This window comes from Ochotona curzoniae, unplaced genomic scaffold (assembly GCF_017591425.1).
Source record: "Ochotona curzoniae isolate NIBS_2020 unplaced genomic scaffold, NIBS_Ocur_1.0 contig_1071, whole genome shotgun sequence".
Classification (NCBI taxonomy): domain Eukaryota; kingdom Metazoa; phylum Chordata; class Mammalia; order Lagomorpha; family Ochotonidae; genus Ochotona; species Ochotona curzoniae.
This window is the reverse complement of record NW_024464939.1, coordinates 4320037-4334473: the sequence shown is the minus strand read 5'-3', so window position 1 is coordinate 4334473 and position 14437 is coordinate 4320037. Positions and strand designations below refer to the sequence as shown.

General features: G+C 40.4%; 1 protein-coding gene across 2 annotated transcripts in view; it reads left to right on the top strand.

Moving 5' to 3' along the window:
• The first annotated feature begins 254 nt into the window (after nt 1-254).
• The window catches only part of RIPK2 (receptor interacting serine/threonine kinase 2), a 33900-nt gene continuing 19717 nt past the window's right edge, over nt 255-14437 (top strand). Inside the window, exons 1-3 of one of the 2 annotated variants that reach the window (XM_040993558.1) lie at nt 255-650; nt 6420-6573; nt 8840-8995. In XM_040993558.1, the coding sequence (XP_040849492.1) occupies nt 478-650; nt 6420-6573; nt 8840-8995 (483 nt within the window). In that variant the 5' untranslated portion in view covers nt 255-477. Of the gene's footprint in view, nt 651-6419; nt 6574-7334; nt 7412-8839; nt 8996-14437 lie in introns of those variants that run through there. The other variant, XM_040993560.1, reaches the window with a different exon arrangement.

The following is a 14437-nucleotide window of genomic DNA, read 5'->3' as shown; positions in this document are numbered from 1 at the left end:
CTGCCCGGGGAGTGCGTTTCCACAGCCCCTGAGGTGTGCGTCGCGGGGCGCGGCGACTGGACCCCCGGCCCGGGAAGGCAGGTGCCCCCAGCCGGCCTCCCCGCTGCCCTCAGCGCCTCCCCTGACGTCGCTGGACTAGTTGCCGAGGGAGGAGCTCCGACGGCCGGGGCCGGGGCGGCGGCGGCGGCGGCGGCGCGGGAGGCCTAGAGGAAGCTCCTCCTCGGAGCGACGCGGCGCCGCCGACTGGACCCACTCTCCGGAGGAGCAGAGGCCGCCGCTGCCGCTGCCGCTGCTGCTGCTGGAGAGGAGCGGCGTCTGACCTCGGCCGCCCGGGGAATGGCCGGGCTGGACACCTAGCGTCCGCGGCGAGGGAAGGGCCCCGCCGGCTGCCCGCCTTCAGCGTTGGATCTCGCTGCGAGCCGCGGGCACACACCCGAAACCGGCCAACGGCCCCGAGCGCCCGTGCCTCCCCACACCATGAACGAGGACGCCATCTGCAGCGCCCTGCCCACCATTCCCTACCACAAGCTGGCCGACTTGCGCTACCTGAGCCGCGGCGCCTCTGGCACGGTGTCGTCGGCCCGTCACGCGGACTGGCGCGTCCAGGTGGCCGTGAAGCACCTGCACATCCACACCCCGCTGCTCGACAGGTAGGGCACCAGCGCCGTCCCATCCGACGCGGAGCCAGAGGATTTTTGATGCCGAAGGACAAGGACCTCTTGGATTCGGTCCGACTCCTCATCACCTCTGCGCAGTCTTGCCGGGAAGAACCGGCCGCGTTCCCAGAGCAAACACGATTCTTCCACTAGTGTTTCTTTCTCCTGCTTTCTCTCCTTGGCTCTTACTCTCCCAGGCGTCTGCTGTCCATATTCCAGAAGTCAACATTTTCTGTGAATTATAGTGGGTGTGAGTTTTGTTTTTATCTTTCTACCTGAAGTAGGGTTGTGGAGCTGGCTGGTAGATAACTCTCATCCTTCTACAGGGGGTGGGGAAGTTGGACATTTGCGAAGTACTCTCTGAATTGAAGCGTGCTGTAAGTGTAAAACACACACTGAAGTTTTACACGCTTCGAGAAAAAAACTTTATTATTCATATCTTAATCATTTTGCATGCTGAAATGATATTATTTCGACATGCTGGGCTAAATATAAGGTACTGTTAAATCATTTCACGGGTTTCTTTTTACCTGTTTTATAATGAGACTACTAGAAACATGTAAAGTATGTTTGCTTCACATCGTATTTTCATTTGTGCTGCAATATAGTTCGCAATACTCTGGTTTTGGTTTTTGCTGTTATGGTTTTGTTTGTGGTTTGTTAGCGGTAATGAAAGTTTAACTATCAAACTCCACTGAGCAGCTCAGTTCCTTCCTCTGTTGTAGGAATGACTCCCCCCAGAGGAAATGTGTGTTATTTTTGCTAACCATTCATTGAATTAGAAGACCGGTAACAATGGCCAAAACTTGTGAAACATTTTTAGTGTAACGTTCAGGTTTTAAAGGAAAATTGGCATTATTTGCTGTTTTGTTTTCAGAAAAACACTGCCATCATCTGCTGTACACCTGTGACTGATGTATCAGTGGGTCCAATTACTAGTCGATGTATTTTCTTCAAGGATATAGCTAGGCCTTGTGTTTACTTATGGAGCTAACACCCTTAGGTGCAACATTCTCCTCTGCCCCATCTCTGATGACAGCATACATCCACTGCTACATTTGGTACTATCTGTTATCACATAATTTCCAGCTTCAGCCCTGCCAAACTGTTGGACTTTGGTCTGTCTTTGCTGTCTCTCACAGTTAGTCTGCCGTGAGCCAGATCTCCAGGGAGATTTGGGACTTCTCTAGAGATGGCTTCCACTTTTTGTATACAATGTTCAGTAGTATACAGGGTGCGCTGTTTACCCTGGATCTTATGGAGCAAATGCCAATCAATTCTCATTTGCAGTTTTCATAGTCTAAACTGGGTAGGAAAGGATCCTCAAAGAAGCCTTACAACCACTGAAACATGGCATTACCAAATCTCATTTTTTCCCCATTCATTTGTAGGCTAAAGTGGTTACATTAGCAGGACTTAGGCAATGTGGGTATAGGGCTGGCTATGCACTATCTCACAGTGTGCCTGAGCACGTCCTTCCTGGGCTGTTGTGGACAATGTTTGCATTGTGTGTTGAGATCACCTAAGAGAAAAATGAGTTCATGTGATGTGTGCCCTGATTTTCATGGTTGGTGAGTCACCATTCTTAACTCCCCAGAGAGTGGATCTCCCCTTTTCTCTTACGAGATTTGCTATTCATATGCTGGCCCTGTGGCTCAACAGGCTAAACCTGTGCCGGCCAGTACTGGCATACTGTGTAGGTGCCAGTTCTAGTCCCGCTTGCACCATTTACAATTCAGCTCCTTGTTTATGACTGGGAAAGCAGTGGAGGATGGCGCAAATCCTTGGGCCTCTGTACCCATGTGGGAGACCCAGAAGAAGCTCCTGACTTCTGACTTTGGATCAGCTCAGCTTAGGAAGTATCCCGCATTTGAACCAGCTGATAGAGGATCATTTTTTCTCCTTCCTCTCTCTGCAAATGCTTTTCAAATAAAACGAATAAATACACTACAGATGATATTAGCTTTATTTCATACTTTAATTTTGTTGTTGTTTTTGTCAAATCCTATCTTTAAAATCTATTGGCTTGGCACCAGCACTGTAGCATACCAGGCTAAGTTGCAGTCTGTAGCAGCAGCAGCCCAGATTGGTATTCTTTCGTGTCCTGCCTGCTCCACTTCCCACCCAGCTCTGACTTTACATTTTTTTTTAAGATTTATTTATTTTATTGGAAAGTCAGATTTACAGAGAGGAGGAAACACACAAAGGAAGATCTTCCATCTGCTGATTCATTCCCCAGGCAGCCACAACGGCTGGAGCTGAGCTGATCCAATCCGAAGCCAAGAACCCGGAGCTTCTTCTGGGTCTCCTGCCTGGGTGCAAGGTCCTGACACTTTGGGCCATTTTGGACTGTTTTCCCAGGCCACAAGCAGAGAGCTGGATGGGAAGTGGGGCCACCGGGACACAAACTGATGTCGAATTAGGATCCCAGCAAGTGCAAGGTGAGGACTTTAGCTACAAGGCCACGGTGCCGGGGCCCCCAGTTCCCTCTTAATGGCCTAAGAAAGCATTGGAGAACGGCCCAAGCACCCATGAGCCCCTGCTCCCATGTGGAAGGCCCCTGCTCCCATGTGGAAGGCCCAGCTTAAGTTCTTGGCACCTTGCTTCAGCCTGACTCTATGCTGGCCATTGCAGCCATTTGGGGAGTGAACCCAATAAATGGAAGCCCTGTATTTGTCTCTCTCTATCCATAACTCTTTCAAATGAAATAAAAATAGGTTTTTTTAAAGATATCTGTTGCATCTATTTTTCCAATCTTGTTAGAACCTTAGAACTTTCCTACTTCTCTGATTAGAGAGAAGTTAGGGTTTAGTGTCCCATGATTGCAGTTCAAATGTGACCCAAATTCTGCTGCTTTTTTGTGTGGCCATTAGAAAGTATGCTTCTAGGGATTCATGTTTGGCTTAGTGGATGGATATAATCACCACCTGATATGGCAGCTTCCCAAATAGGTGCCAGTTTATGTCCTGGCTGATCCCCTCTTGGTCTAGCTTCCTGCTGATGGCCTGGAATAAACAACAGATGATGGCCTGAGTGTTAGGTCTGCTGTCACCCACGTGAAAGACCAGGATAAGGTTCATGGTTCCTGACTTTGGCCTGGCCCAGCACTGGCTGTTAAAGCCATTTGGGGGAATGAACCAGCAGATAGACTATCTCTCTATTTCTGTCTCTCTCTTTCTGTCTGTAACTCTTTCAAAATATGTAAATATTTTAAGAATTATTTTTCTGAACCTTAGTACTCTCCGATACCAAGCAAAGCTAATGATAGCTCTTGGAGGATTGGTCATAGGATAATAGTGCCTATAAAGTGCCTGACACATGATAAAGTCACAGGAGAAGGAAGAATGTGTCAGGCTGTTGGTGGGAGGAGGAAGCAGTACAGTAAGCATCACCGAGACTTCCACAGCATGGCTTCTAGACATTTTTCTCCCTGACAATCTGCAGGTTGACACTGTGCATCTTTCTGTTAGGGTGCCACACAAGAACTGTTTTGTGGGCCACTGTGGTCATTTCAAGAGTAAACCAGCATGTGGGAAGAAGGCTAGCACTCTCTCTGTGTCTACCTTGCAACTAGTTTCAAAGTACAGGCTGAAGTAGGGAAGTTGAACCCTTGAGTTTTGAAACATGTAATGTCCATTCAAACATACATATCCAAGATTTGACTGGGGGGTGGGGAGAGCTTGGTTTTAATTTTTTTGTCAGTTTTTAAAGCAAACGTCATATTCTGGTATTAGAATATCTGTTACTATATTCTTATTTCCACTACAGCATGAGTGGTTTAAGAGTCGACTAATTGTTGCTCACTTAATAGACATGCCCTGGAAATATTTCTGTTTCAGTTACTGCTACCAATACCCAATCATCCAGGGTGAAACCTGATGACATTTCCAATTCCCTTCCAATTTTGTTTATTCCCAGCGATCAATCAGTCACTATGGCCTGCATGTTCTATTCGGCAAGTACTTTTCTTTCCATTTCCACTGTTGGCTTTCTAATTTTAGACTCTCATTGCTTCATCTGAACCAGTACTAAAATTTGCTAACACATGACTTTCAGACTACCTCTTTTGGCTGATCCTGCATCTCTGCTGCCAGGTAAATCATGCTGAAATGGACTGTAACTGCTGCTGAAGTGCAGTACTATTGTAGCAGTATGGGGGGAAAAGAGTGGTTAGGGTGGAAAATGGCCAGGGAGGAAAGGGAGGTTGGGGGGAAGTCCCTATACCTATAACACTATACCATGGAAAATAACAATAGCAATAAAATATTATTTTACAGCTGTTATTCTGATGCTCAGAAATCTCCATTCACAGCTCAGTGATTACAAAATAGATTAATACTACCCTACTCTTGCTTAATTCTGAGAAATGTGGCCCAGCCTTATATTTTCCTTCACCCCTTTTACATACTCTGTTACATATCGTGCTCTATATTAGATAATTCACAATTTCACAAATATAGCCTTTACTTTAATGATACATGTCTATTGGACATCTACTGTGTTAGTGTGTGTTATGTGCTATTCCAAAGTCTGGGGCATGCTTAGCTAAAAATGAAAAGCCAAGTCCTCCTCTTAAGGTGGCTTCCCCCATTTTAGGTCTCCTCTTTGCCAATACTGACATTCTATCCATCGTTATGATACAGCTGGAATTCTCATGTTTTTCTGAAAACCACAGAAATCCCCCAGGCCATATAATATTCTATTTTCTCTGAACTGCCCATGGTTTCTTTCTTCCCCTCTCTTTTTTTTAAATGACATTTAGCACATTGTACCTTAGAGTATTATTTTTTTAAAAGGAATTCATATGCAATTTGGAAACAAGACTATATATTTTTTCAATTATCTGAGCACAGTTTTGATTCATTTTAAAATATGTGTTTTATGTATAAATAATTAAGTAAACCTAGGACTGAAGTTAAAGATCTGTGGTTAACATTTATTTGCTCCTAGTGGTCTTTTCATGCATTTCAATGTATAATATGTAGGCTTTATTGACCTTGATGCAGCTGTTGTCATCTAATCATTTAAAATATACAGTATCCAAGGTCAGCGCTTACATCCCATACAAGCACCAGTTCATGTCCTAGCTGCTGCATTTCCCATCCAGTTCCCTCCTTATAGCCTGGGAAAACAGTGGAGAATGGCCCAAGTCTATGAGTCCCCGCACCCATCTGGGAGACCTGGAGGGGGCTCCTGGCTCCTAGCTTTGGATCAGCTCAGTTCTGGCAGTTGTAGCCATTTGGGAAGTGAACCAGCAGATGGAATTTCTTTATCTTGTGTCTCTTCTTCTCCCTGCAAACCTACCTTTTCAGTCAAAATAATTAAATCTTTTTAAAAATTAAAAATAAAATGTACAATATTTACATCTTATATATTTGGAAAAATTTTACATGGCATATAATCACAGAATTTTAATTGATCCAGTAGATTTAGTTTATGTCTAACACCATCCTAACATGAATAGGCTTACTCTAATGCTGCGTTCTTTCCCTTCCCTAGGAAAAGTACGACAATAATAACCTCTGTATAGCACTTTTACCTGTCAGTGGTTTATAGAAGTTATTTTGGTCTCTAGGCAGACCTGAGGAATATATAGGGTAGGTACTATCTCTGTTGAATATGTTGAAACTAAAGGACAAAGGAGTTGCATTATTTGTATGAAGACATATAAACATTTTTTTTAGATGTAGGGTTGCTTTATTTATGGGCATGATAATTATATATTTTTCGTTACTTGAAATAATTATGCATTTTTTTCCGTAGTGAAAGAAATGATGTCTTAAGAGAAGCTGAAATTTTACACAAAGCTAGATTTAGTTATATTCTTCCAATTTTGGGAATTTGCAATGAGCCTGAATTTTTGGGAATAGTTACTGAATACATGCCAAATGGATCATTGAATGAACTGCTACATAGGGTGAGTACCGTCTATTTTAGTTGTTATAGTGACTGTTTGCATTACCCAACCATACTGTTGTTTGGTTAGGTATTCAGTCAGATTATTTAGGGGTGTATAGATGAATCAAAGTAAGAATAATGAAAAACAACTGCGTTGGTAAAAGTTATGTTTTTTGGCTTCTTTTATCTTGTTAAAACTGCTGTGGAGTCAGACGTAATTCTCAAGGGGCTAGGTTGCTTAGGTTTTTGTTACTAACATTTACACTGAATTCTAATATCCACATGCATATGCACAGGTAGGAATGGGAACAAGAAAAGATAAACTCTGTGTGATATATTATCTGTTGGTTGCACCGTATTTTATTTTATATGAATGACAATTTAGGATTCAGATGTTACTAATATAGGTTCAGTAAGTTTTTAATAAAGCAAATAAATAATCTGATTTATAGATAATGTTAGCTTTTGCAGTAATGGGCAGCAGTATGAGCAATTTTACTGTTTTTTAATTTTGAGTCTAAACAGTAAATAAATTCAAGGGTCCTCATTCTTAAAATACATGTACTGTTGCTATTTGCTTGACATTATATTATTAATATCAACTGCTATCTATTGTTTCTCCTGAGAAATCTTGTTAAAATGCTTGGCCCATTTTGTGAGGGTTAGTTTAGGTAAAACGGACACTCCCCAATTATAATACACCGTAGTATTCCATAAGTGACCAAGAGAAAGTGGTGCTACTGTCAGCCACTCATGGAGTAAACTTCCTCTTTGTTTCAGAATACATCGCATTCTATTCATGACTTGTGACCATCTGAAACAAAGATGGAGTGAAGTAACTCGTGTCGATCTGTAAGGTTTGTGTAACCACAACAATCAAGATGCAAATATTAATAAAGCAATCTTTTAAAAAATGAATATAATTAGAAATATTAATGTTTGCTTCCTACACCCCACTATGCACTCTGGGACTCAAAATTGGATCCCACTGGAAATTCCATACCTTTCTCCAGGAAACGTTAACTCCTAGAAGAAATCATACAGAGTGAGCATTCTTCCAACCTTGTGTCTCTGATTAGAATTCTACCCGTATCCTCTCTGTAAAGTTACACTGCAGAGAATCCTGGGTCCTCCACTAAATAGCATAGTTTTCAGGGAAAAAAATTAGTTACCTTCTTGCAAATTAAAAGATTCAGTTATTCTAGGGGTCAGGGTTTCTATATATATATATAGATATATATATATCAAATAAAGAAATGTTTCATATTAGTGTTTTGTGTTTCTCTTGGCTTCCTGTATTATAGTATTTAGGGTAGGATTTTTCTTGAGATACCCTCTCCAACCTCACAAAAGATCACTGAAAAAAGCCATGTTGTCCATAGCACAGTATTCTGAGCCACTGCCTTGGACAGGTGGGTCACTGAGCTTTCCTCAGACCTGTTTGAAAAACAGTTTTAAATAGCATGCTTTTACACAGAATTTAGAAAATGTATACAGGAGCATGGTGCCTTAAGGTTCACTGTCTCTTTCGCTGAATTGTCTGATTTTTTTTTTTTTTTGGATATTGTTATTTTCCTGGGAAGCTACATTAGTTATAATCTTAATACTGATTTTTACAAACCTCTAATGGGAATCAGTTGTAAGTATGAGGAAATATAAAACATTATACTTTAAATATGTCTGTACCATATGGGCTTACAAGTAAAAATTTTTATCTCCTCCATAAAACACTCTGAAAAATTAATTTTTCAAGCTAGCATTCAGATAAATTAACATTATGATTTAAAGACATCAATATAGAATGATTATTTTCATTGGTACTATGAGTATATTAAAAGTGTATATATGGATTTTTAGAAAAATTAAAGTATAAATTATAAATGAATGCTTTGGTATATACTAGATGCATTTTTTATATAATTTTGTGTGGGTAAAGGGGTGCATTCTAACTTGTTTGTTTAAGCCTTAGAAAGGAGAGATGGTTATGAACATAGGCACATGTTTCTAGCTGTAATTCAGAGCTATCTCACTTAAAGAAGATCCAACACCACATAATTGCATGAGAAATATAAATGAGAAGGAAATATTATTTTTTCTCTAAAATGTAAGCAAAGTAAGCTACAAAAGTATGAATTTCAAACTGATGTGATGTTATAAAACTTAATATATATATTTAGTATATTAGTCTATAGAATATTGCTTCATGCAGTATTTGATTTCATAAATATGCAATCCAGTGAAATTGGAACACTAATTTTTATTTTATTTCTTTTCATTATTCAAAGAAAACTGAGTATCCTGATGTTGCTTGGCCATTAAGGTTTCGTATCCTGCATGAAATTGCACTTGGTGTCAATTACCTGCACAATATGAATCCTCCTCTACTTCATCATGACTTGAAGACTCAAAATATCTTACTGGATAATGAATTTCATGTTAAGGTAATTGCTTTTTGTAGGGAAAAAAAAAGGCTTATCTGTATGTTGTACTTACTAATTTAATAGTTTTAAAAAGACTTCAAACTGATTCCTTCCACTTAACCAATTTAGTATGATTCCCTTTTCTCTACCCCTTATTCCTAACTTGTGACCCACTTCTTCTGCTCCTTAGTTATCCCTAAACTACGGAGATAGATAGAATGATGCTGTGAAATGCAGTCAGGACTGGCACTATGGCCAACAATACTGGCATCCCTATAGAACCTGCCGCCTGCAATACTGGCATCCCTATGGGTGCTGGTTCACGTCCCAGCTGTTCCATTTCCAATCTACCTCCCTGCTAAAATGCACCAGGGGAAGGAGCAGAGGATGGTTCAAATCCTTGGGTTGCTATACCCATGTGGGACTCCGAGAAGAAGCTCCTAGGTGCTAACTTCAGATTGGTCCAAGTCTAGCCACTGTGGCCATTTGGAGAGTGAGCCAGCAGATGGAAAGATCTCTCTGTCTGTCCCTCTGTCTGTATTATTCTGCCTTTCAAAGAAATAATTAACTCTAAACATATATACAATTTTTCCCTTTTAGAATTTTTTTTTGAATGTATTACAGATTCACAAGAAATTTCAGAGATCACAAAGAGGTCCCATGTTGCTTTCATTCAGTTTCTTCTGGTTATATCACATGTTATTTTAATACAGTTTCAAGAATAAGAAATTTATATTAGTGAAATGCATTAGTACAGTTCTCTTTTTTATCTTCTGAACATTTGGTACATCTGCTGTTAGCAGTCAAGACACAGTACCATGTTGTCACTGCAAAGATATTGCTCATTCCCTTCCACTATCTCTTGGTCCTGATAAATATTGTTTTCATCTCTCTGGTCTTGTAATTTTAAAGATGCTATTTAAGTAGAATCATAATGTATGTGATTTTTTTAAAGATTCTCTTCTGTCAACATAGTACCCTTAAGATCCATCAGAGTTGATATTGCTGTCAGAAGTGGTCTTGTGTTGTTGTTGTTACTAACTGATTCCATGAAATGGATGAATGCCCATTATTTAACCATTTACCTACTGGGGGACATTTTGGTTCTTTCCATTTTTTTTTTTTTTGGCAATTACAGTAAAGTTGCTATGAACAGTCCTGTACAAATTGATGAGTGAATGTAAGTATTTCTGAGGGATAAATTCCCCGAGAACATACTGCTGAGTCATATGGAGATGGTAGGTTTAGGTTTTTTAAAAGAAACTATCAAGTACTTTCCAGAGTATCTATACCATTTTGTGTTCTACCAGTAATGTATGTGAAATCCAACTTTTTTACATTTTCACCAGTGTTTAATTTTTACCATTATAAATACCAGTGTAACAGATCTTCCGTCTGTGGGATCACTCTCCAAACAGCCACAAAAACCAGCTCTGGTTTGGGCTGAAGCCCAGAGCCAAAAGCTCCAACCTTATCTTCTTCATAATGGCAGAGGCCCAAGTATTTGGCCATGTTCCACTCTCTTCCCACATGCATTTGTAGGAAGTTCTATCAGAAATAATGCAAGCAGGTCTCAGTCAGCCCTCTGGTACAGAATACCGGAAACTTAAAGACAGTTTAACCCATTAGGTCATAATTCTCACCCCCTAGTTTTTTTTAAGCTTTATTTATTTTTATTAGAAAGGCAAATTTTATGTAAAGAGAAAGATCTTACATCGGCTGCTTCACTCACCAGGTGGCTGCAACAGCTAGAGCTGAGCCAAGCCTGAAGACAGGAGCCAGGTGCTTTTTCCAGGTCTCCCACACAGGGAGTAGGGGGTTACAGGGTCCCAAGGCTTTAGGCCATCCCCTACTGCTTTCCCAAGCCACAAGCAGGGAGCTGGATAGGAAGTGGAGCAACAAGCAAATGAACCAGCACCCATATGGGATCCCAAGGTGTACAAGGCAAGGATTTAACCACTGGGCCATTGTACCAGGTCTGCGCCCCAAATTTCTTAAAATAGGGCTTTTTGGGGTTTTTTTTAAACATTTATTTATTTTTGTTGCAAAGTCAGATATATAGAGAGGAGGAGAAATAGAGAGGAAGATCTTCCATCTGATGATTCACTCCCCAAATGACCACAACAGCCGGTGTTGTGCCAATCCGGAGCCAGGAAGCAGGAACCTCCTCCGGGTCTCCCACACGGGTGCAGGGTCCCAAGGCTTTGGGCCGTCCTCGACTGCTTTCCCAGGCCATAAACATGGAGCTGGATGGGAATTGGAGCTGCCAGAACTGGCGCCCACATAGAATCCCGGCACATTCAAGGCAGGGACTTTAACCACTAGGCCATTGTGCCGGGCCCTTTTAAAATGGATTTAAGGGTAGTCTTCTACCCTTAAATTTGCAAGTCAATGTAACTTTTGCACTCTTTAAAGGTTAGACTGGGGTTGTTGTGAAACAATAGGTTAAGGCACTGACTGCTAAGCCAGCATCCTATAAGAGCACCTCTTCAAGTCCTGGCTGCTGCACTTTCCATCTAACTCCCTGCTTATGTGCCTGGGAGGAGCAGTGGACAGTGTCTTGTGTACCTGGAGCCCTGTCATCTACATGGGCCATGCTGATGGAGTTGTTGGATTCTGGCTTTGGCCTGGTCCAGCCCTAGCCACGAGAGCCGTTTGAGGTGTGAACAAGGGGATGTAAGATCAGTGTGTGTCTCTCTCCTTCTTCCGATCTTTGTCTCTGTAACTCTGCCTTTAAAATAAATAAATCATCTTTTTGAAGGAAGGAAGGAAGGAAAGAAGGAAGGAAGGTAGTTTCAGATACTTTAACAATAATTAGACTGACATTACCTTTTGCGACATCCTACACTACCTCTCCATTCTGTCCCACAAAAGAAAACTATAACATGGTGAAGGGATCTTCAAGTTCTTTCAATGACCCAAAATGTAAGAGATTTGCATTTTACAAACCTTTCAGTCTTCTTGGACTTTTTTTCTTTTGACTCAATACTGAAACTATGCTTGGTACTGAAACAAGAGTTAAATGTTTGTTCTTGACCTCTGCTTTGTATTTCATTGAGCAGAAGGTCAACCTTGGTCTTTCTTTGCTATAACTAAAATGTAAAATATTCCTTATTTTGTATATTTTTTGTAATTTTGTTTTAACACACAGAACAGTGACTTTTTGGGTGCTCTCTTTTAAATTATCATCATCCTTTTGTAGCTGTACCTTTATCATTCTGTTGCTTATTTTTTAGTGTTCCTTGAAAGTCAGGGTTCATGAGCAATTCATGAAAAAGTAACAGTTCTTTTTTTTTTTAAATTTTACTTCTTTTTATTATTATTATTTTATGATACAGTTCCATAGGCCCTGGGATTTCCCTTATCCCAGCCCCAATTCCTCCCTCCTCACTGAGTTCCCCTATATCACTACTACAGTGTAGTTCTTCATGCACAATCATATGTCCACCATTGCAGGCATGGACAGTGGCAGAGAGTCCAGCATCCTATTGTCAAGATTGGGAGCCCATCTTTGTCTGGAAGTAGAGGTGCATACTGCATTGTATCCTCACGTCTGGATATGATGGTCTCCATTACACAGTCACTGTACATCTCCTTAAATGAAAAGCCACAATACAGAATCAACAACAGGAAGAGAAATAGAAATTTACAGTGCCATGAAGTTAAATAACATCTTACTAGATATGATAGTCTCCATTACACAATTACTATACATCCCCTTAAATGAAAAGCCACAAATCATAATCAAAAACAGGAAGAAAAAAAAGGAATTAATAATACCTTAAAGTTAAATACCATGCTACTGAATGACTAATGTATAGCTGAAGAAATGAAAAATTAAGAATCTTCTTGAAGAAAATGATGCTACTGTATGATCTGTGAGTCATTGAAGAATTTAATGAGTAGAAAGTGTTTTGAAGAGGTTAAACTGAGAAAAAAAAGTCAAAATCCATGAGATACGTTTCTGCTGATCTTTGTTGGTGAGATATGTCTCCTGTAGGCAAAAAACAGATGGGTTTTGTTTTTTGATCCAATATATGACATTTGATTGATGAATTTAAGCCATTTACATTCAGGGTTAATATGAATGGGTGGTACTTTGGTCCTGTCATTTTAGGAATGGGTTGTTCATTGATTTAATTTTCTGTTTTTATTTTGCTGGGATGTTCTTCCCATTTGCCTTTGGTTTTGGTGGACGCTATTTCTTTTCTCTTTCAAGAGAACATCTTGAAGTATCATTTGTAGGGCAGGTGTTAAAGAGGTAGATTCTTTTAGCTTTTCTTGACTGTGGAAGAATTTTATTTCATTTTCAAAGACAAAGGAAAGTTTTGCTGGGTACATTATCTTGGGCCAACAATATTTTGCTTTTAGAATCTGGAATATATTGCTCCATTTTCTTCTTGCCTGTAGAGTTTCCTGTGAGAGATCTCCTGTGAGTTTAATTGACATTCATTTATATGTCAACTGATTTTTTTGACGTGCACATTTAAGGATCTTTTCCTTATGTTCAATTGAAGAGAGCTTGATTATCATGTGTCTTGGTGAAGATTTCTTTTGATCAACCCTGTTGGGAATTCTGTGCCCCTCCTGTATGTTGTTTCCCAATTCTTTCTCTAGATTAGGAAAATTTTTCCCTTATTATTTCTAGTAACATTTTAAAACTCAGCTTCTCTTTCTGCACCTTCTGTAACTCCTATAAGTCTTATATTTATCCTTTTAATAGTGTCTTTCAATTCTTGAATACTTGATTTAACTTGACCCAGCTCTGTTTCCAGATTTTTGTTAGTTTCCTCCTGGTGACAGGAGGTATCTTCCAATTCTGAAATTCTTTCTTCTGCTTGTTTCATTCTATTTTGGAGACTCTCCACTATGCTTTTAGTTTGCTCCACTGTATTCTTCATTTCTGATATATCGGCTTTCATTTTATTTATTTCCAGTGTGACATATTCCTTGAATTCCTTGAATGCTTGCTTTACATGCTTCTCATTGTTGATAAAAGTTTTATAGCAAGTGTTTGAATTCTGTATCTGCTATTTTCTTGATGTCTTCCTCAGTGAACTCTGAGATTGGCAAAGGGTATTCCTCCTGTGCAGGGGAGACTTCAGTAATATTCATTGTGGCTCTGTCTCTTCTTTTGCTCTTGGTCATTGTACTTCAGGTTAGCAGATTCTTCTCCTTGGGACAGGTTTCTTGTCACCCACAAGGCTACAGTTCGATTTTACTTATTGTAGTTGGTACATGACTTTTTGTTTGCAGTCACTTGTGCCACTCCCTCCAGCAAGTTCCAGGTCTGGGTTCTTATGTTCGATTTCCACCAAGGTCTCCATAGAGACCATGCTCCTAGCGCACCACTCTTTACCTCCTGTGATACCTTGCTGAGGCTGCACTGTTGTCTGTAAAACCTTTCTCCCACTTATTAGAGCAGTTCCCAGGATTAGGGAGACACCAGGTATCCTCTATAGT